The following is a 24,036-nucleotide window of genomic DNA, read 5'->3' on the forward strand; positions in this document are numbered from 1 at the left end:
CTATTAGTTCTTCAGAGTTTTTGCTCCCCAGGCCAGCCAAGCAATGGGGTTATTTCACCCAATCACCCCCCCTCCTTTCCAAACCACTGCCCCCAAACTCTTCCAAAAAGGATCACTTCCACCAGATAAACTATGTTCTACCAGATCTCTGCCTCCAACCAGAAAAATCTGTTGTCTTGATCAAAGGCTTCAAACTTCACTCAACTCACAATTTTTCCTCAGCTCCTTTGCCCCCCCCAGCTCCCCTGCCAACACAGCACATCCCACTGGTCCCACTGTGGAGCTGGAAGGAGAAGGAGGATCCTGGGCTGGGCTTGGCCCAGTGTCCCTCGAGGGGTGAGTAACACAGATGGACACGCAGCCAGGTCTGCTCCAGTGGGATTACAGACTACTGTCTGGGAGAATTCCAGCTGTGACAAAGCTTACCAGCACTGGAAAGCTATCCCAGGTTTGAGTAAAATTGCATATATTTCACAGTACAGAGACACAACAGGAAGCTTAACAACATGTGGCATTTATATAATATTTCATATGTTCAAAGCATCGCTTAGGCATTACCTGCAGCTCAAGGGACTGGTCAGCCAGGCTGGAACTCTATTTAGCATTAGTTGTCATGGGATTTCCGATAATGGATTCTTCACTTGTGCCAGAAATGCCATAAAAATAGATCTGTTTAGGGGGTAGCACAGCCTGTGTGCTTTTATTGCAAACTACAGTCTCTAAAGAATAGTATCCACTTTTTCAAGCTCTAAATGAAGTTTTCCTTTTAATTTGATTTCTAAGCGAAAGATTGTGGCTGTCCTTTTATCCACGACACTCATCTACTTTCAGCACTACAGCCTGAAACAAAAATTCCCAGGGAGAATTAACGGCTGTCATTTCTGTGCACACAAGTTGCACCGGGTTTTGTTGTACTTTGGTCCAATGCACTGTCAGCAACATAGATTTTTCTGTATAATATAAAAATTACAGCTGGTTTGCCCACTGAGATTCTGCTCCCACATCATTACACGTCTGGAACGAGAAACCTGACTTCCATTAAGTTTTTGTTTCCTCTAACTTTCTCACCTACCAGCCACCCGAGGCCACCGGCTCAGGGGGACACAACCCGCACGTGCCACCGTGGACACAACAGAGGAAGATGCTGGAAGACGGTTCAGGATCAACACACACGGACAACCTGGTCGGGTATTCACAGAGCACAGCTGCTAATGAGATTACGGTATGAAATATGCCAGCACAAACTCATTTTCCTCCCACTGTATGTTCCTGCAAGGCTAGTCCAATTTTATAGGATGAGAGGTTGCGTGGGAGGAATAGGATAAAAGCGAGATCAATGATTTTAAGAAATTTTAATTAGTATAAAGGTTCCTCTGTGTTAGTTTACGGAATTAAAAAAAAACCAAACAACATAACACAGTGTCTGGAAGATTAATTTCAGGAGAATCTGGGACCTGGATCTCTGTTCAGGACACACTGAAAAATGTACGTACAACAGTTTCTGCCACAGGACGGAGAACAAACCGCTCTCTTTTGTAGAGAGCTGCGGGAGAATTTTGCAATCACCTTTATGTCACTTCCAGAAACTCTTGTGCTTCAAATACAGTCTGTTTTCTTACCACTGAGTGCGCCTTATGTAATTTTTAATATAAAATAAGAATTCGCTCAATGCCAAACTACAGGATCTATTCTATTAAAATACAGGATCATTCCACATGCCCAAGCTCAGACACCTCTGAGCTCTAGCCAAGACGTACAAAGCACAAGCACTAAAGTGATTAGTCTGCAGGAGGGGAAATTTCACGGAATTTAATGACACAGCCCCGAAAATCAAGCTCCAGCAGCGAGTGCTCAGGCTGAACAGAAAGCGCTAGAGGTCTGGAACGGAGAGAGGGGTCGGGAGAAGGCTGAAGCATGAGATGTTCCCACCTTCAGAAGATAAATGGACAGACGTTTGCATCTTCCATTACAGACGGTCTGAACTGAACACGCAGTCACTTACAAACCTTTCCCCTTCGCTTACAGACTGGGGGACTAAGTACAAATGGAAAGGAAAGCAAGAAAAAATAAAAAAAAAAATCCTGCAAATGTTCTTTCTCCATTAGACCAAGAAAAAACAATCATGAAATTCATGTTCTTCATCCAACAAGAAGGAGATACCATTTTCACACAGGCATCTCAAGCAGGACACAGAGGAGAGTTACGAATCCTGGTCGGGGAGAAGTTACTAGTTGTATTTCAGATATTACATAGTATATAAAATAAGCATTTGAAAGACTAATCTTCTTAAAAACCATCAGACAGAAATAACAAGGAAAAAAAACTGCTCAGAAACTAGCCGCTTCTCGCAGCAATGAGCTCTAATGGATTAGTTGGAACCCATGTTTTTATGCTTTTTATACCCAGCCTCTTTCTTCTCTTCAGCTTTTGTGCTCAGCTCAAAATATCCAGCCATCCCACCCCTACTGTTTATGGAAGTAGCGACAGGACTGCCAAATTCCCCACCCTCCATTCTCAATTGCTTATTATCAAGAATGGAGGCCACAATATTGAAGAAGCAATGGGTATTTATATCTCTTTGGCAGAAAGATCTATTTTGAATAAATGAGCTCATATTTTTCCCAGTCCGAAATACACTAATGGCACGGGATCTGTCAGCTGGATTCAGTGTTTCTCAATGCAAAAGTACCTGGATAGGAAAATCTAATGACCCATCAGAGAAACGTCTGGATTTACACCAATGCTATAAAACACTCCTCATAGCTAAAATTCTCAATTCCTTTATTAATCTTAGTACAAGTTGCACATGGAACTGTATAGGCCTTGAAGCTAGTTGAGAGATTAGGAAGAAATAGGTAGAATCTCTGGGAAAAATTAAGACCCAGCATGGAAAATGAAAAGCAAAAGGAGTTGGGCGCATCTCCTGGGTGCCCGCTCGGTGGTGACTCCCCATGGAATTGGGGCACAGACCGGTTGGATGACTCCTCTCCACCGCAACAGCAAAACCAGCTCTGCGGCTGCCAGGCAGCTCCTGGCGAGAAAAAAACTACAAGTCAAATCAGAGCAACTCTACCCAAAGTGTATGAAAACAGCAGGAGTTAATCCTTTGAGCGAGAGGTATTTCAGAAGAACTGTCAATCAGCCGCGGCCAGGGCGGAGGGACGGCTCCGGTGGGAGAAGCAAAGAGGGATGAGCCCAACTGCTCAGTTACATCCTTACAGATGAGATCTCTCACTGTGAAATTCCCGAGATAAAGCCTGGCACAGCGCTCCCCCGGGGGCAGGAGGCAGACGCCGGGACTTTATCAAGTAACTAGTTATAATTTTCATGCAAATAACAAGAATAATCAAGTGACTATCGCAGCTGTGTTAGCCTGAAGAAAATACCATCTATGAGCAGATCAAAGCAAGGGAGATAACATCTCGAACGCGCCTTCTGTGAGGTCATCTCTCCCTTTACTTTGGTGGAAGATAAATATTAAATAAAAATACCTCTCAGACTGTTTATAACTGCATGGGTGAGACTGCATGGATGCTGCACCCCAACAACCTCCCCCGAGCGCACATTGTATTTACTGGTCAATATTCGAGGGGGCATGAGCATAATGTGCCCACTATTCATTTATTTGCTCTCAATCCTCGCGGCACAGAAGCACAGGCAAAACGCATTTGCTATTCCTCAAGGCAAAGCACCAGAAAAGTCCATGAAGCTGTTGAACAATGAGAAAAAGATTAAATAATCAGCAAGGGCTTTTTAGTGGGGTTTGGTCAGGGTTTTTTGGTTTGGTGTGGTTTTTTTTTTTTCTTTTCTTCCAAAGCAGACATGGTTTCTTATCTCTCTCTCCTGATCGTCGAACCCCAGGATGGCATCACACGAACCTGAGCTTCCAGACACTGGCAGGTCTATTTTACTAGTGTTTCAGTCAGAAAAGCTTCATCTTTCAAAACTGGTCCTGGCTGTGGTTCTTTTTGTTGTGTGCATTGTTGTTTCTAACGTAAAACTCGCAGGACATGAATTATCTTTACGCCACTTGATCCCCATTAAGTTTAGTTGAAATAGTGGCTTAAAAAATTATTAGTCCACACCCAGAGGGCATAGCTGCATTCCTCACGTCTAACAGAAACCAATCTAAGAACAACATGATGACTTTTATGACCGGGATACTCAGACACAGCGAATAAAAATTTACACTTAAGGAAATAAATGCCAGGAGTAACACATTTTGCTTTCCATCTATTGCATAAATTAAAGGTCATTCAGTTAATTCTTACAAACTAAATGAATTCTCTTATAATGAAGTTTATACAGCACGTTCCAGCACTGGGCTGGGCCTGCGATGGGGCAAATCAGGAACTTCAACTGAAACCACCCATTTTGACCAGCTACGGTTGGCACAATTATGTTGACTGCCCAGAAAATAAATAAAGTTTTCCAAAAGCATCCTCTTTACTGAGAGCTAACTGCAGAGCCAGGAATTTGATGTTAAAAGGTTCAGGACGCAGAGAGACGTGGCAGTTCCCAGAAAAAGTTGTCTCTGCTTTCACATTATCTGTGTGAGGACACTCAGTGCTGACTTCATTTAAGGTCTCTCCACAAAGCCTGGACAACATACGCAGGAAGTTTTATATGAAAGCCTGATCTAATTCGCTTTTAAGAGAAGTTCAGTTTCACTCCTTTCAAGTGGGCATTGGTCATATCAGACCAACATATCTAATAATTAAGCACCATTAAGTAATTAAAGTTTTTGCAGTCAAAATGTAGAATTACTAGATAATCATTAGGGATTAAATACCCCCAGTACAAAAGGGAATGTGAAAAGCCAATTTTTAGGAAGAAATTGGAACTTGTTGCAGTTTTCCATATAAAATTGGGGAGGGCAGACTGCTTACATCAAACATGACTATTTTCTGTGGGTTTTTCACTTTTCCACCAAAAGCATTTCTCACTGACCAGAGTTATGTAGCAAACGAAACAGGCTGAATAATTTTCCCTAAATATTTTAATCCGTAGTATGGTTTAGAGCAGCTTTTCCATGTTATTTTATTTTTAATGGTTGGATTACCTGTTATTTTATACCGGGCTTTACTATCAGCTGGAGAAAGCAGCGCTTCCCACGGCTCGGTACGACGAAGACAGACGGGTCAGATCTATTAGTACTTCTACAAGGTGAAAGGAAGCCAGGTTATATTTATTTTGCTCTACATTTCAGGGACTACTGATTGACAGGCCCTGCTCTTATGAATAATAATAATACCACTGAGCCTTCCTGTGCTTGAATAATCATTGTTTTTCCTCTCCAATAACACAGCAGGGTTTACAGGGAAGGCTCAAGAGCATAAAGCCGTAGTGACCTTCTCCACCTGAGAAGAAGCTGCTGGAAGTGACGGCTGATAAAAAAACCAGAGCAACCCTTCATCACCAGACAACCAGCCCATAATAAGCAGAATAACAACAAACATAGATTGATGACAATCCCTTCCTCCCCCTTCTTTAAATAGCATTTCATCTCACTATTTCTAATTCTTGAGGAAAGAACCAATTCACACTTTCTGCCCCGGTTCCACACTCCGAGACTCCCTGAGCGCAGCCCCATCCACCCCCAGCCCTGAATCAGCTCTGGTCCGGGTGGCAAAGCAGGGACCCACGTAAAAGTACATTTTCATCTCGATATTGACAGCGATACAGGTGCTGGTTCCTGACACCACCCTGAAATTGCCGTTAATACTCGGCTCACACAGCAGCAGCTCCCGCTCCGAATGAAGCATCGCTGCTTGTGCTCAGCCTCAGACATCCCTACGTGGCATTTTCCAGACACACGAGTTGCAAGCTCAAATAAATGCCTTTTCCCCTGCCCCCTTTTTTTAGTTATGGTTACGAATAGCAAGAATTATAAAGGCAGTTGATACTTAGGACACAAAGAAAATATGAAATCAGGATGAAAATCTTCTTACACGTGCCCCTTTCTATTTGAATACAGGAAGCCGAACCATTCTCGACATTGCTGAGATCTACGTGAGCAGCTTCTGCACAGTGCGATGCGAAACACCTCCTTCTGAGGCAAGAACAGAAAAATTAGTGCCTCGACTGCAGTAACCAACGTGTTCAGGTGAAGAGCAGCACACATCCCTCCAGCTGTGTGCAGCTGGAACCTGTCGCTCGCTCTTAGGCTTTAAAATTACAAATTTCACTTGAACACGGCCTGCGAAGGGATGTGTTTTGGCAGAAGAGAAGGAAAAGGTTTTTTTTTTTTTTTTGCTTTTTCACATCTTAAATGGCTGACAGCTAATCATACTGCCTTCTGCATCACAATATTATTCAAGGTGAGAACGCATGGTAATCAGAGAGACACAGATCACCACGTAGCATGTGCATGTGCTTCTGGAAGCGGAGATAAAGTTAATTAAATACTCATTTAATTTGAATTAAGATGGATTCACTCTATTTGAGCTGATCAAAACCCTAAACCGAAAGGTATACCGCACAGAGTAGTAACCTTTTGTTCTTTAAGCTTTCCCAAGGATACATTAATTGTGTAGTCTAGTAAATACAACTGTGTAGACTAATACATACATACAGGCATTTTTCCTATCTCCTGCTTTAGCTTCCAACAACTTCTCCGCTTTCCAAAGAGTAACACGGGCGACTGAGCCGCAGGGGATCCCATCCTGTTGCTCCTGGAATGGGACGAGTGCTGGGAGAGCTCTCCCGATGCACAAGTGTGACATCCCCTAGTTCACAAGTTCCGTGCACGCAGGAGTGATGAAAAACCAAAGCAAAGTGAAGTAGCGAAGCAGGAGGTAAGAAGTCAAAGCAGAGAATTACAAGGCCAAGAATCACCCCCGCTCCTGCTCAGCGTGAGGGCAAGAGCGGAACTGATGGAGACCCGAATTTCTTGTGTTAGATCAGTCCCTCATCCCAAACACCACGCTTCCTGCTCAACAGAGCCCAGCCCTACGGACACCCAGAAGAGAGAACACTTCTGTCCCCCTCCACCATGAAACCCCTCCTGCTGGCCTGCGTCCTGGTCCCCTGAGGAGGGGCTGGGGGTCCTGCCACTTTTTTCCTGCAAGAAACCACCAGGACCCACCAGCAAGTCAAAGCTTAAGCTACAGCTAGAGCAGGGCTCTTCCAGTAAGGTGAGCCCCGGCAAACTGCTTGGAAGTTATTTACTTATTTACAGTCAGGTTCCGCTTGGACAGATGACATTTTAATCTCAAAACCGGAAAGAAATACCACCAGGTAAAGAAAAGGAGAAGGAATTACCATCCAGGCTTGGTGGATTTGAACGGATTGAGAGGAGATGTCTCGGGAGCTTAGATCCAATCAGCACGTCAGAGGATTTTGTGGGACAGGTTTTCCGTTCCTCAGTCAAGCAGGATTCCTTTCGCTGCCTCCGCAAACGGCTCCGTTTCCCCGCCACCGCTGCTACGAACGGAAAGGCCAGTTCACAGCAAGGCACCACAACCAGTGCTGGTCCCAAACCACTTCCCTTTTTCTGCAGGAATTGCTTCGCCCACATAATCAAAAGTCCACTAGCCTTCTACTAATGGAGAAACCGGAGCTTGAAGCTAATTCTTCCTATCTAAATTGCTGCATAAAGACAGCTTTAGTCGGTATTTTCAGCAATACACACACCCCAACTTCCTCTCGAGTGCACCTGATCTGTGTATCAGATGGAAGATTTATTTATGTGCCTAAATCAAGATGTAGACTCAAATCCATATCCCACAGAATAAAAAAATATGGACCACTGAAAGCCATTTAAGATGATGAGGACCCTTGCAGAAGTCCCAGCTGGTGCACAACAGGCACAAGCTGATATCTCCGGCTGAGGACCAGCCCCCATGTCCCTTTCTTTACGCACAGAAACAAACTGATAAATTTTATAACCGTTAGACAGTGACCTCTAAAATTGCATTTGTGAATCCTGTGGAGCAAGAAACATTTTCCAGGCTGGTGGATTTCTGCAGGCAGCTCCAGGACCAGTCTTCAAACCTCTAGTCACATCAGAAAGCCAAGATAATAAAACCTGTAGTTATAGAGAACTCCCTCCCCTGCCCAGGTGCAGAGTTCTGTACAACATCCTAAAAGCAAATTAAAACCTAACAAAAGCAATTAAACATAACTTTTTGGAATGCAAACAGATAGAGAAGTACAGTAAGGAGCCACGGTACCAGGAATGCAGAAACTGGCTCAGACGGTGAATGTGGACCCTTGGAAATGTCATTCTCCAGAGGGGACACAGGGTGGGCCAAGGACTGCGACCAGAGACTGGGGCTTAGGCTGGATCACTCACCACAGCACCATCCAAACCGGGAAGGGAAAGCCCGGGATTCAGATTTTCAAGGTCAACAGAATTTCAACAGCAGCCGATTTGGAAGACAAACTGACCCAAAACCCCCTTAACACTGGCTATAATTAGAAGACAGGTCTATGAAAAGAAACTCCACAGCTTTTGAGAAGATCTTTCTTAATTCTCACAACCTTGAGCCACTGATGAGATGTAACTGGGAAACCAACAGATAGGGATAAAGCAAAACAAAGAAAAGCAGCCACGTTAGTAGCAACAAGGATGTTCCAGAGCTCTGGGATTTTGTCTTCAGCATCTCACCTTCCTTTTCATACCCACCATGGTTGTACCCGCCTGAGGACACTGTGCCTGGGTAGGGATCAAATGATAATGAAGGACAGACAAGCCTTTTAACCAGATTGGCTTGGCAGTAACGCTGAAATTTTCACACAGCTCATTAGTGGTGACTTTTTATGGAAATGTATGCTGAAACAAAACCAAACGCATCTAACAACTACATGTTCTGCAAATAGATTCCTTGATTGAAAAGAAATGGCGCTCTATTATATGCAGGGAGGGGGTGGTGGGGAAGGAGTAAGGAGGGAAGAAAATGAAGGATTTAGGAAAGAAGTACCAGAATGAGAGCCCTTCATGAAGTACCCTCGCACACTTCCATCTGAGCCTTCCCCGGCACCGATTTTCAGCACCTTTTCCCAGCCCAGTCCTGTAGAGCATCCCACAGGTCAGGCAAGTACGCCTCGAGCACAAATAACCCTCCGTTTCCAAAAGCCACGAAAGCAGAAGCAGCATCAAAGTCTCCTAAATTCTTTAGTGTTCTCTGCACTTCCATGTGCTCTTCCCTAAGAGGGGCTGATGACAGAGCCGGGGGAGCAGCTCTGGGACCTCCTCGACAGCAGAGTGTCCCCGGATTGTAGCTGAGCAAGTGTCACTTGACGTTTGTTTAAATGCTTAACACTGGATCCTATTTGCAAAGTATTAGCATTCCTGCTCTCCTGCGTCTGCACTGATTGGTCTCATTTGCATATGCAAATCAAATGCCAGTGTGAGACACTTAATATTCCCTCAACTTCATTTAGTGCTGCAGCAACATGGGTCAATATCCCACTCCATCCCCTGGTATGTGGGGAGGGCTCTAGCTGAGTCAGCAAATGCTAATAAGCTTTGCTGCTTTCAAGTCTTAAAATCAATTAGTAGTATATTAAGGCAGACTTGCTGGGAGCTCATTTAAGTAATAAAAATCTTTTGTATAACTAAAAAGAAAAAGAATAGGAAGGTTGACTCTTCCTTCCCCAGTTCCCCAGGGAGTTGCCTTAATCGGAAATCATCACAGAAAGCGACGCGTCTGCCACAACCTTGGCAGAAGCGGGAGCTGCTCTGCCGTTTTTCCTGGTGGGAGAGGGAAAGCAGTAAGGAGAGCTGAAAACAGAGTCTTTAGTACAAGTTTTTCCCCTGCCCGTGTTTGAAGAATATTAACGCACCAGACAGCAAGAGGAATTCAGAGCAGCGCATCCCCAGCCACCACCCCTCTGCCCTTGTGTTCATGGCATCAGTCCCGTGCTGCAACGGCACCTCGCCGGCACTGAGGTGCACAGAGCAGTGACACCAGGCTGTCACAGCACCCTGCCGAGGGGCACAGGCTCTCCACGGGCTCCTGGGAACACGCACTGCCACGAGAAGCTGCCTGCTCAGCTCCAGCAAACAAATGATCCAACAAAGCCATCCTCATCCTCAAAACCATCCTCATCAACTTGCCTCATCCACTGAACCCCCCCTCAAACCCACATGCTACAGGTTCCCTTCCCCACCTCAATGGGTGCTTGGCACCAGCAAGGCTCTGGAATTACAAGACTGAGCCAAGAAGATCTATTGGAGTCAGAGCAAACCCAACTGACAGGTTTTGGGGGCATCTCCAGGCTCCGTGTCCCAGCTCTCTGCACCCCACCTGGGCATCTGCTGCCGGGCTGCGAGAAGCTCTGCTCTCTCGGGGGGCACACATGGTTTTAAACTGAAAGAGGGGAGATGTAGATGAGGTCTCAGGAAGAACTTCTTTGCTGTGAGGGTGGTGAGAGCCTGGCCCAGGTTGCCCAGAGAAGCTGTGGCTGCCCCATCCCTGGAGGGGTTCAAGGCCAGGTTGGAGGGGGCTGGGAGCAACCTGCTCTGGTGGGAGGTGTCCCTGCCCAGGGCAGGGGGGGCGCACTGGATGGGCTTTAAGGTCTCTTCCAACCCAAGCCATTCCATGGTTCTATGACACCAGGTGTCAATCACAGGCTCCCCCCACTCTGACAGCAGACAGAGCACACACAGAGCTGATTTTAAGGTATTTCCCCTCTCTCAGATGCAGCTCCTGCGCGTCAGAAGCGCTCAGCACCGGCTGCCGTGTTAAAGCCGATGCTACAGACAGCACCATCACACCAGCACTTGACCTTGCAGCACCCACTAGAGGCTCCATCAGCAACAGCCAAACTGCACCTCAGCTGGCGACAGAGCTCATTCCAGCTTCATGATCCAGGAGGAATTTGCACTGAACATTCCCTCTACCTAAAGAAGCGCCCGTCCATCACCAAGCGCAAGTCTCCCGTGCCACACTTCCCAGGAAACACAGAGACCAGCACAGCTATTTCCAATTATTTCTTCATCTTCTAATGGAGATTTTTGTTTTATGAGTGCCAGGCTATCTGGTGTAGCACCAAGCTCATAAACACTGCAAGGGGCAAACACCTGGCTTATTTGCTTGATTCTACTTCAGCAAATTTATTGGACATCATCTGCAATCACCCGAGTGAGCAGCACTTACACCGGCCCCTGCCAAGGCTGTGAAAAATAATTGAGTCACCACTGTCATGCCAATTTGCCATTCATTTCCCTTTCAAGGCTGAAATGCCACTGATGACTGGAATATGCTTCTGACCATGAGAACGGTTTCCTCTACGGAACAAAAAGCAGCAAACAGATAAAGATAACTGGAAATAAACAGCAAAACAGGCTTTACAAGCCAACTTCGCATTTCTCAGGTGGCTTTTTGCCCTTTAAGAGATGTTCATAAAACAACTGCTTCTGTAAACCGCTATAAAATGCTGAAGCAGCCTTTCTTTTTTCTTAACATCACACCTAAGACATCAAAGGTATGCACTCACTGTCAGGCCAGGACCAGTTCTTCCAGCACAGGCCAGCGCAAGGGGGAGTAAGAAGCACCCAGGAGCTCAGGCTGACATGCGGTATCAAGCCCAGTTGACTGACTTTGACCATCCAGATACTTTTACTACTTCTCTCCCCAAGTTTGCACCCACTGCCCCAAACACATGGCTGAAGGGAACAGCTGACTGGGCAAAAATCGCTGTTTCCAATCCGCATATGGTACATTCAACCAGACAGTAGTTGCACATGGCAAACAGCTGATGGCAAACGGGGACACGGCTACAGAGCTGAGACACAGGGGAAAACGCCAAAGAGCAGCCATAAAAAACCATGTGAAACCATACGGTAGGCAAACCTACTGCCAACCAAATTTTTTTACATTAGGTGGAAAACACTTAGTTGGAGGCAGAATCAATCCAACGCGATGCTTTAAATCTAATTATGAACCTACTTCTCTCCCAGACGCCACGCCGTGTAAAACAACCCTGTCACTCAATATTATTGACGATGCCGCGTTGCTTTGCTGCTCATTTGGTATCTTGGGTTATCACGGACCCAAATACTAACACCTTGTGAACACGAAGCGCATGAAGGCACGCTGTGCTGCCTGGAGCTGGGTGGCTTGGCAGGGCTCTGACAGCACTTCCCGCACCCAATGGGACCCCCACAACATGAGGGGTGAAGTCAGGGGTGCAAAGCCTTCTCCTGCTCCTCCCCACCACATTCCATTGCACATCTGGCCAGATGTTCCAGCACAGAGCAGCAGGAGGCCCAGCTGTGGCAGAGCTCTGTTATCCTTCAGCTATTTATCCTCAGTGTCACCGTCACCTCCATCCCCAGCAAGGCTCCAGATTTCTGCTTCCCTCCAGGGTTATTCCCACTCGACAGGCAACAGACAATGAAAGGGATAACACCTTGGTTTTCTTCCTATCCTTTCTTTCAGGCACGATGTTCTTTATGACCAACCATGCTTTTTTAATCCCCCCTGCATTAAAATGGATTGGGACATTGCAGGCATAGGAACATCAACACTCAAACGTGATCTGTGGAGTTCTTGCTCCGTTTCTAGAACAATCCGTTCTTTTACAGCCATTTGGAAACAGCAGCGAGACCCCAAACAAGTCAACTCATCCTCAAACCTGCTAAGATACAAACATTAACGATAAGATTGAGTGACAATAAGCATTACTAAGAAATGCATCAGGCCAGCACAGCCAATTTAGGATCTCTTCGGCTTGTTTGAACACTCTAAGCAAGTTACTGCAGCAAAATAAACTAATAAAACGATTTTTGGTACATAGAATTAGATGAGAACTCCCGGGTCATCTGCTACTGTCCTCTGCGATGTCACTGCTTCTCCATATGGTGGGCCTACATACAAAATACGGGCAATTTCTCTTTACAGCTAATATAATAATTTGCAACAATCAGGATTTAACTTCTTCAGGAAGGTTTTTAGGTTCTGCAGATCTACACTACAACAGATAGGAAGTCTTCTAAAATTTAAATTAATTACAACTTTGAACAAATTAACTATAAAAAAGTAGTATGTATCTTCACTTTAATATTTTTATCACCAATTCAATACAACTAATTCCTTCAGCACGTTTTCAGACTGACAACAGTATTTTGTACCAACATCACAGGAGATGCTGGAGCTGGGGCTGCTCCTGGGGAGCAGCATCAAATAAAGCTGGGGTTCCCTGTTTGCCAACAAACCAGAGGCAGCTGAAAAGGAACAACCCAACTCCACACCTCTGCTGCAATCACCTGCTGTGAATTAGTTTAAACCACTAATGAACATCTCAAAGTTACAGAGCTGAAGCCTCTCAGAGACAAAGGGGCATTTTGAACCCACTGTTTCGGAGCATTGGCACTTTCACAGAAACATCATTTTACGGCTTCCCATGCTGTTCCTCTCTCTAGCTTTATCACTACAAACTGTGGGGGCTAAAAACTTTTTTTTTTTTTAATTAAAACTTTCATTCTTGAGAACAGCGCTTTAATAATGAAAATTAATAGGGGGGATTCTGCATGGAGCTCTGGCCATTTATATATTTAGGAATCATTTTGCCAGTTACAACCACCACTGAAGAAAAGCATCAAACAGTACAGTCCAACACCGCTCCAGCCAAGAACAAGCAGAGCACTCTTCACCTGAAACTCAGAAGAAATTTTCAAGCAATAAACGTTGTCTAATTGGGAAGACAACATCAGTATGCTAGACTCATTTTGTATTTATTGCCTTATTAACACTCATAAAGTTGGTACACGCCCTTTAATATTCGCAGGCACGAAGCCACTCGGATTGTGTGCCTGAAGCTAAAGCACCTGCAGAAGCAAACCAGCAATGACTGCAATCACATTCATCATCCCAACAGGAATTTTCTTTCCTCCTTTCAAAGGAAACACACAATGCCATTAGATTCCCTGCTACCCCAGGGAATCTGTTCTCTGCCGACTCAGCAAACCCAGCTCCCACCAGCATCACGGCTTTCCCAGGGAGTTCTCCCTCCCCAGCACCGGCTCTGGCATGACCCAAGCTCAGCTCAAGACACCAGGGAGGGATGAGCCCGAGGGAGACACAGCTACATCCTTCCCAGGTCACAACTGATACTAAAATTAGGAGGCGTAGTAAACAAAAAGAACAAAAAGCCACTAAGACAGGGTACATTAAGCACAACAGATAAGGATGAAACGGCAAAAATTGCAGGAGCAGTTCAATGGGAGGTAAAGGACTACATCTATTAAAACAAAAAGGTCCTAAAAGGTATTGCACAGTCCTTGAAAGCTTCATGCCACGCACTCAACGTGGCCAGTACTAAGGAGACCAAAGTAAATGTGTAGCTGTTAAGGAGTCAAGACGCTCTGGCATCCAGATCCACACATTCAGCTGCGGGTCATTTCAGTTTTGATCACACTAAACCATCCCTTGCCGAGATTCAATCAGACAAAGCAGCATCAAACTTCCAGGAAAAAAAAAAAGGAGCAGCAGAGCAAGACTCAGAGCTTTCGTCCTTCCCACCACCACCAGAGCAAGGGTTAATCTGTACTTTGCTGCAACTCGGGATTCACATTTGTTTGTCTTGGTCTGGAAAAGGAGAAAAGCATCAAGCCAGTGAATTCACCAAGAAACCAGTATGCTTCAAATTATGATTTAGGTACTGAGAGAATTGGGACCCAGCTGGATGTTTAAATGGACCCAATATGGTGTTCACTCAGAAGATAAATTGGCATAAAAAGTATAGTCGGTTATGGCTTAAAAAGTTTTAGCCTATTCAGTACCAGCTGGGCAGTTCTGAAATTCATTTACACAGATGGAGAATATGCTTTGAGCAGCCACCGGGCAACCGTGAGTCACCGTGTAACCACCAGCCAGCCCACGGGGACAGCGTGGTCACACGTCATCTCTGGTGGGAGCTCCCAGCCGGTTTAGCATCCCCTCCTTGAAGCCTCAGAGACACCCCCGTCCCCACAGCAGCTCTGAGCCCCAGTGTCAACCAACAGGACTGAAATCTAAACTGCTCCTGAAAAACCCTCGTGCAGCCCAGTGAGTCCGATCCGAACCATCACAGCCCAAGTTTTACCCTCAGCACCAGCAAATTACAATCAATTTTTCAGAAACTCTGTCCCGGAGTTTTATATTAAAGACTCATTTTCACAAGACAAGAGATTTGTACATCCAAATTCCTCCGCTCTGGTCTTCGAAAAATGGGATCACTATTTCCCAATTTGTCAAAGGACTTCCAAAAAAAATGCACGTTCCCCAAGGTTCCCCTCACCAAGCACAGCACTGGTCTTTACCATAACCAGAAGCTGTTTTGAACAGCTATGTGCTTTTAGAAAAATCTTGAATACTCCATTTCCAAAGACAGAGAAATCAAACCGATCAATTTGTCTTCCATTAATGGGGCAAATGCTACTGTGAAGTTAAATGACAGTAAACAGGGAAATGAAGCAGTTTGAGGTTGTACACAGTGGAGACAGATCCACAGTTTTCCACGGGAAACTTCCTTCAGGTTTAGTAGAAGGAATGGTCAAAGAGGGACAGGAACCAGTTTTTAATTGTATTTTCTAAATATGTGTGCACCACTCCACAAACAACCCTCTAAAGAATGAGATATTTGCGCTTGAGAAAGAGGAGGGTATTTATTATGAAGGAAAACAGCACCATTTACTTGGGGCTGTTTCCCTCTGTATTTAAACACTTCTAATTTCTTAAAATAAGCAGTGTTCTTCTAGGCATAATTGTTTCTTTTCAATCAGGCACTTAGTGTTTGCAGCTATCAAATTTGTTGCAGCTGTAATCAAACACGATGTCTTGGGAAGGAAAATCTTCACCTACTGTTAAATCTTGCTGCATCACACAGCGACGGAGCCCAAAACGCCTCGGTTCTCCCCGGGGGTTTCTCACTGAACTTTGCTTTTGAAAAAAATAAATAACATTAAAACGCCAAAAATTACATAAATGAGGATTCCTAAAAAGAGTATTTAACATCCTTGCATCCCTCTTCTTTTAGATAGCGCTTTCACTGTTAGAACCCAAACACCATGAATGAAAATCCAGTCCCATGTGAGAGGAAGAAACTGAGGCACGGTGCAGAACTGAGACTTGAGAACATCCACACAGCAGGACAAGGTTAAAGTGAGAATCCAACTCCTTCCTGGTCCTACTGGGAATCCTACCCGCAGCAGGACAGGTCTCAAGTGAGATCCCTGTGCCTTCTGCAGCTTTCTGCGCTGTTTGAAGCCCACATCTGGTCAGCAGCCCAAGGAAAGATCTGCTGTTTCCCACCTCGGGATACAGAGACACCGTTTTCAGCCTGCAGTGTTCCATGAGCTCAGTCAGCCACTGGTCTTCGTGTCTCAGCTTCTCAAGTGTTATTTGTCCTCTCTCCTCCTCGTCTGCTCCTTTTGTCCCCATCCATCGGAGCACAAGACTCAGACCTTGGGCTCCAAGGTCGGTGCTGCTCCACTCTGCTCCTCAGCCCAGCCCTGTCCCAGCAGCCACCAGCTGCAGAAGGATGTTTTATAAAACATAGTGGGGCCCTGATGGGTTGCTTAGTGTTTGACAAACGCTGGGAGAGTCTGGGAAAGTGCAGCCTCAGGAAGTCCCCTGTGCAACCCTCCAAAGCATAGAGTGTCAGGAAGCTCACGGGCACCGGTGGTTCAGAGCATCGCTCTCCAGTCGGGGTGATAAAGAGCAGGTTCCGGTATCTCTCCTTAAATCCCTTTCTATTTTTCATACCCTCAAGACTAACAAGGCAGCCAAGAGGTAATGGTTTACAAACAATAATGTCACTTTACTTTATATCTACATTAGTAAACTGGAAAAAAAAAGCACTGCTATTCATCATGAGCTGTTATTAGCATTATTGAGGAAATGATGTGGAATTTATATCAATTTTCCTCTTATTGTAAAAGACTTGCCCAATTTATTTTAAATGTCAACTTACTATGTATTCATCAGGTGTGTGGCAGCAGTGATTGTAATTAATTTCACATTGTAGTCCAGGCATGTGCCTTTAACACTAGCTTCACACGTCTCACGGGGGAAGCAGTAAGTAGAACCATTGGTCATTTTTGGTCATTAAATCTTCAGGAGTATTTTTCACAAGATGTGACTGTCAAGATCCACATGCTAGTAAAATTCTAACTTAGACTATTTATAGCTGTCTCTACTTTGAGATTCTCCTGCAGTTGAAATTAAATGCAAGACTCCACAACAGCTGGTTAGGATTTTTAAGAAGAATCATCAAAAGGAAAAAAAATCCCAGAGTCTGAGGGTGAACAAGGCTAATTGTGAAATCATGTTGAATTCAAGGGACAGTTTAACAGGGGAAAAAAACAAATTTAAGGATGCTAAAAGCATGAAAGCACTTAATTTAAATATTTTCTAAATCATATGTTCTGAAATGGAGCTTCCTAAGAACTGCTTACATTTAATAAAAGAAACCCTTAAGTAAGAAAATTACCTTCAGATCAAAGTATTATATTTAAAGGGAAATGGAATTTTCTCTGTTCTTTCATTTCCACAAGAAAAAGCTGACAATTTTCCATTCCCAGTCATCCCATAATGGTTGTCCCCGTTTCTTTTTCCAGATCATCCACTTAATGACAGTTATTTGTGCCAATCTCGTCACGTCTCCTCTCCCCAGCTGTGATTTGCTGTGGGTTCTCCCGTTCTCCCAACGCCGTACAGCACCTCCTGGATGCTGTGTGTGCATTCACAACACGAATTCATAACAGCACGTACGACAAGGAGCCATTCAGACCTTGTTTTATAACTCCGAAGCTGGGAACCCAGGCTAACGACCTTCCCGAGATCGTGCAGAACCACCTGTGCCACGAGTGGGAAGAGCAGCCAGGTCTCTGGAGCCATGAGCTGGCATCTCGGACCCAGAGATGATGCATCCTCAGCAGCATCGTCCTGTCGCAACCATTTTCACTCCTCGAGAGATGGCTGGGGAAGGAGGACATCAGCCTTTGTTTGCCCTCAACGCTGTCTTCCACAGCAGAAGAATGGCTATAGAATCCCTGCTGTTTACTGAGCTTTGAAACAATATCTGGCATCTCGAGAAAAATCACAACAAACAGCAAGAGATGGGAGAGCAGGAAGAATCAGACAATGAAAGCCAACAGAAACAAGCTGGCAACACACACCAAACTAAACGAAGAAAGATGAGGAAGTCAGACAACAAGGAAAAGAGGGTTAAGGAAGATCTAACAGCAAGCACAACAACATATAATGAAGTCAGAAAACTGTGAGCTCAAGAAGGGAGCAGCAGAGCAGCCCCAGAGCTGGCTGTTCCTCAGATTGCACCACCGGCTCTCCTGCCTCACCTGGGGCTTGGAAAAACCCTCTGCAGGCTTTCAGAAGCTCACTCTGCCCGTCTGATCTTAAAGCACCTCTAAACTTCTCATAGCAGAAACGTTATTTAACAGATCCCACCACCACTGCACACAAGCTCCCTGTTTTAGCCGGTGAAATGTACAGCTGAGCTGTGTCCTGAAACGGCCCGAAATGAAAAAACATCTACACAGGTATGAGCTGGAGATGTCTGTTGTTTCCAAGAAATTGCTTGTAAGAGATGTTATCACGCAGGCATCATACTAACTCGATAAGCAAGGAAGATGTTAACTCAGATAAAGCCAACCTCAATTTATCTACTTCCCAGCGGGTCGGGGTAGAGCGGACGCCAGGGTAAGCACAATGCTTTTGTGGCACTTTGATGCCTTCAACTACGTACTTCCTTTCCATCTTCCTTTAAAAAAAGTTCCTGAGATCTTTTCTTCCAATTTTAAAATTCTGTTTCTTTTGGTGCATTTCCCAATGATTGCTTAGAGGGAGGAGGAGAATAATGAACACACTTTGATAGCAGATCATAAAAGAGCCATTTACTGCAAGGACTCTGATGTATCGCTCTGTCTTTAAACATAAATTATCGAATTACAAACTATTCACTGAGTCGTAGATTATCAATGCACTGCAATGGCATTACAGCAGCAGCATGTCCCTTTGATCAAAAACACACTTATCTCCTCCTTTAGCCTTAGTTAACACAATCCAAACATCGAGCAAGTGGCTTGTTCTGAGGCAGGCCCGGAGCAGCAGGTTTGGCAAATCCACCCCTCTCTCCCTCAAAACAAAGCTTTCATTTACACCAACACTCTGTGTGGCTCAGGGTACATTCTAAGTCCATTTCTTCTTTTTTTTTTTTTTTCCCCCGTGGAGATGCACTCAGTTACCTGTTTTAAAGCCTCTTAATTCACCAGTCAAATAAACTTCAGATAATTTAAAATACATGTGAGTAAAGGGCAGCCCTGGAAAAAGCCTTAGTACAAGATCACCTCCTGCATCAAGGGAATATAAAGCTGAGAAGTGTACAAGTAACTGCGTGTAACTAAATGCCAAAAAAATGAACTCTAAATGTCAAGAAAGCACAGAGACAGCTACGTGTCCTCTGTCACACAGTTTGGGAGCCATGTGCTGTCACGTCTACCAGAGGCAGTGACTGATGCATGTTCTAGCCAAGGTTCTGCTACAACCACGGGACCTGCCTGTGCCCACTGGGTTGCGGTGACCACCGGTCCCGAGGGCCACCACGCACCTCCAGCATCCCCAGCGGGCACCTACCCTGGGAACAACCGGAGCACGGTCTCCCACCACGGTGAACCTGCCACACTGAACACCTCCTAACACACTCAGCACTTCTAGAGTAACACAAAGTCTCACTCTCACCGCCACCTCGAGGCAGAGAAAAGGTTCTCATCAGAAATTAGAGGGTATTTAAACAGATTTCCCCTGAACCTGAACAATCGTCAAGTGCAGAAAATGCTGAGAGACTACAATATCATCTAAATGAAGGCATTTGCTTGGTTTAATGTATTGGGTTAATTGTCCAGTAGGACTCATTAACAAAAATTATCATTAAGGCTGAGAACTTCTAAGGACTCCAAAGAAAAACATTTACAGAGACAGGAACAACATTCTAGGCTCAATCATCAACGTAAACATAACCCAAATTTTAAAACAGTTAATCTGCACCTTACCCAGCAGCACCACCTCCTATTACAAACACATAATAATAGAAAGAGCTCTTTCCCAGCTCTGATGAATTCCAGTGTCAGAGAGTCAAGATTTTCTGAAGCTCCAACCCTTCACACACAATCCTTTATCCCCACGACCACTGGACATCATTTATGACAGGATACACAGGAATTTAAATGCTTGGGGAGGAAGGTGCAGGGAAAAGAAAAGTGATATGTAAGCGAAGAGAATGTGAAGGCAAAAGGCGGTGCTCTCGGAGCATCCTACGCGCTGCTCTGCAGCCCCTGCTGCCTCAGCTGCAAATAGGAGCGGCTGCACGGGGCGATGCACTTGCTGGAACCTCGCAGATTCCTCTGTCAAACCCCACATCACCCTTCCTTCTCAGTCATTCTAGCTCTGCCCTTAGAATAAGCTCATGAAAATGTTTTGAGCACAGATGTTGAGAGGAAAAAATACATTACACTTGGAAGGAGTAAGCAACTTGAATTCTGAAAAAAAGGATAAAATTACTTAAGAACCAGGCACTTCTGTCTTGGATTAAGCGTTTGTCTATGGATGTATTCCATATAATCTCTGCACCTCAGTTTCACATCCTGCCATCAAAGACGAAACAATTGAAGACAATTACTGCACGGGGCAGACTTACCTTCATAGTTTGCCTGGAAGCCTTGAGCACTGACCGCGTAATCACTCACAAGCCACAGGGAGAGCACAACCCCCGTGCTCACAATGGGAGCGGGCAGCTGGAAACCCGTTAACCTGGAAGAAATCAAGAGGAAGGTTACGCTCACCATTTCTGCCTTTGACCTGTTACCAAACGGGAGAACGGCCGATGAACCACTGCCTGGAGGGGGGAGTTTGGGGCTGAAGGAAACAGGCTGATACTGCTGGAATTCTACAGCGGCTCAACAAGCGATGGGCAACCCCCCCCCCGGGCTTTTAACACCTTCTGGCTTACCAGAATAACTATTCGTGTATTTCTTCATTGATTATGTTTTAAACCTCCATCTGCTTCACACCGTGTTCACTAACAACAGCCACAGTGCTCTGTTAAGCCCGGCTCTGTGATCCCGGAGCAGCCACTGAGCCCTTCAGAACAACCTTCCCCACCCATGAAATGGGAGCAATTTTTAAAGTTGCTGAATGAGCCCAAGACATTATTCAATAACGCTTGTAACACATTTTGAGAACTTTGCAGTAAAAATATTAGATAAAGGTCTGAAACATTATACTAGCTACATTAAATTGAACACAAACCAAAATAGTATAAGAGAACAAGCAAAAAACTGATGTTACCAATTAATTAAAGCCCATCAAGGCATCTGTCTCATCTGTCTTCAGATTTGTTCTGTAGTTTCACAACAGGTAAGGTTTGAAGTTTCTAGGAATCCTCCCCAACCCAACCATCCCTGCAAGAACAATCCCAAAGAAAGCACTTTTCAACCTAAATCCTGGTATCTAGTGTGTACCAGGGAAGACTGTGATGGTGAACACCTCTCTACTCGCTGAGGAACTCAAAGCCCACGGACACGAAACCGTTTGCACGGGTGATGCAGCAGATGTGTTGTAGGAACTGCCTGCTCTCCTCGCAGGCTCAGAGCTAAAGGACAACTGCTAATTGTATTGCAAAAGTCTGTTTGGTAACGATTTTCAACTGGTATTATTAGATCCCAAACACTAAATGCCTGACACTGTATTGACAGGAACAGCTATCGTACATTTCTCACAAACAATTACAGTTTTATAACTTCTAAGCTTTCTCCTTACACTTGGCTAAGGTGATTTACATAACAGATTTACATAAGGAACATTTGTTTTAAAGCAATCTCAGATTAGATTCTTGCCTGCCCCATTGTCAAGGACAGAGATTCAGGTGCAAATCCCCACTGCCCCACAACTGTCCTAAAACCAGAGTTTTACAGAACCGCAGGAACTCGCTGCCACACGGGATCAGTCAGGATCAGGAGCACTCAAGCTGGATCACAAGTTCACAAGTAGCAGGAGATAAACAGGTTATGGTAAGAAAGAGAGTTTAAAGCTCCTTACACACATACTCAGAGGTTTATCCCACATCTTTTCACAGAGTAGCTTGTCTGTCTTAGGGAGAGGGCAAGAGATCACCCGTGACACAAAGCACTTTGACCCCTTAAGAAATACCTGTAAGCATATATTTGATCCAGACTATTTCCTCTCCCGATATATATATGGAATAAAAAAAAAAAGCACATAGAACAAAACCAGCTCCTTCATTTTGGGGGCCACCAGCCTCTCTGGCCATGGGCTCGGATACCAGTACACTACATTTTCCAGCCCAAGCAATTTCTCCCTAAAGTTGCCACCAGCCCCTGCGGTAACTCCCAGAGACAGAGCCTGAACCTCCCCACTGTTTGTATTTCAACCCTAACTTAGTAAACCTAAACATTATTCCAAACAGATTCAATGCTAATGAAAGCTGACATGCTCTGCCCGAGAACCTTATTAAAGCAAAATTTCCAGTTATTGGCAAAGTTCAGGCAGTCGCCAGCCAGTGATGGCAGTCAAGCCTGAATGTCAGCAAAGCAGCACTTACCCGCTCTCAGCAAAAAATCCATTGTCTGGACAAGCTGGAAGAACAATTGCTCCTGTTTATTAAAAAAATAAAAGGTCTTGAATCCATAAAAATCCCAGGACAGTTTTACCATACACAGAACTGAGGAAGAGCATCATAGTTTTTATTAATTTATTTTGCAGTTTAATTAAAATGGCTTATTGAAACCTCCATACCCTCAAAAAATTCAGGAAATGCACGGATCAGTTTTAATAAAAACAGAACGGACAGCAGAACCTGCCAGTTTTCCTTTGTCCAATCACCACACTGTTTTTTATCTTTATCTAGGAATTAGTTGAGGGTAGTCTGTGCTTTTTACATCCAAAGTTCTCTCTGAACTAAGCTTTTTGCATCAGGGATTCTGTTCACAACCTATGTACCAGAAGGACCCCACTTTGCAGATGTTGCTTTTAACTCAGGGCAGGATTTACATGTCTGCTTCCCTGTAAGCAAGAGCTCGGGTCCCTTCGGAGTCAATGGGAATTAAGTGCTGCCTGAAACAACACTGCCCTTAAGCGTGTATTCGTTATTTTCTAGTTACGGGGCCTTAAAAGAAAGGGATGGCCTGTGCAGAGGGGCATGAAATTGTAACCAAGAGTTTGTTCTCAGCCTTTCTACAGATTCTACGTTGACTGAAGAGACAATTTTCATGGGAACCTCTGGGTTTCCTGAACCTCTAAAAATTAATAAACCCAACTATCTCTCCGGGCCCTTACCTTCTGATTTCGTTTGTGTCTGTCTACTGTCCCTGGGGCAAGCAGAAGAAAACGGGCTGCCCGACGGCACAAAAGGTGACCAAACACTGCCTTCCCCTTCAGATCAAACGGCCTTTCTGCCCACAAAAGATAGAAAGTGCCCCATTAGTGCTAAAACTAAACCTACTCAGAAGGAAGCAGGAAATACTGCTTCAATTAAGAAAAATACCCACATAGCACCTCCTACCCTCTGTGCCACCAATTTCCGTATCTCTTCCCTCAGTGAAAACCTGCACTAGAAATGAGATTAAACCCCTCGTTTCCTCACGGGAAGGAGCTGCAGCCAAAATAGAAGTTATTCCTCCTCTGAAGCTTTCAACCAACGCACACAATTGAAAAGTTTTCCTTCTTCTGATGTCCTGATCTTCTCCAAACAAGAGCACAGGCAGTATCCTCTTGAAGAAACACTGATTTAACAAGGCTCATGCTCAAATCCCTCCTGTTAAACCTCAGCGCTCCTGTTCCAAAGACCCCGGAGCAGCCAGGCTTGGCAGGACACCCTGCCTTGTCTTGACCTGGCCGCTAAACTGTCCTCCTGCCTCCCTCCCTAAATCCTCAGCCCAGGCAAATTTAAAGCATGGGGATCAACACGATGGCAGACAGAATATGAAATCATTCCCCAACGGCCTCATGCATGAAACGGTAATTCTGACATCACTGTTATTTAGTGTGGCAATAAAAAAAAATATATACGCTA

The 24,036-nt window shown here is 44.8% G+C and overlaps 1 protein-coding gene across 1 annotated transcript in view; it reads right to left on the minus strand.

Annotated features, from left to right (window-relative positions):
• The window catches only part of CSMD2 (CUB and Sushi multiple domains 2), a 290,338-nt gene that overhangs the window by 227,482 nt on the left and 38,820 nt on the right, over positions 1-24,036 (minus strand). The window contains 1 exon segment of the mRNA XM_074162076.1: positions 20,644-20,756. Coding sequence (XP_074018177.1) covers positions 20,644-20,756 — 113 coding nt within the window.

This window comes from Numenius arquata, chromosome 21, assembly GCF_964106895.1.
Source record: "Numenius arquata chromosome 21, bNumArq3.hap1.1, whole genome shotgun sequence".
In the NCBI taxonomy this organism is placed as follows: Eukaryota; Metazoa; Chordata; class Aves; order Charadriiformes; family Scolopacidae; genus Numenius; species Numenius arquata.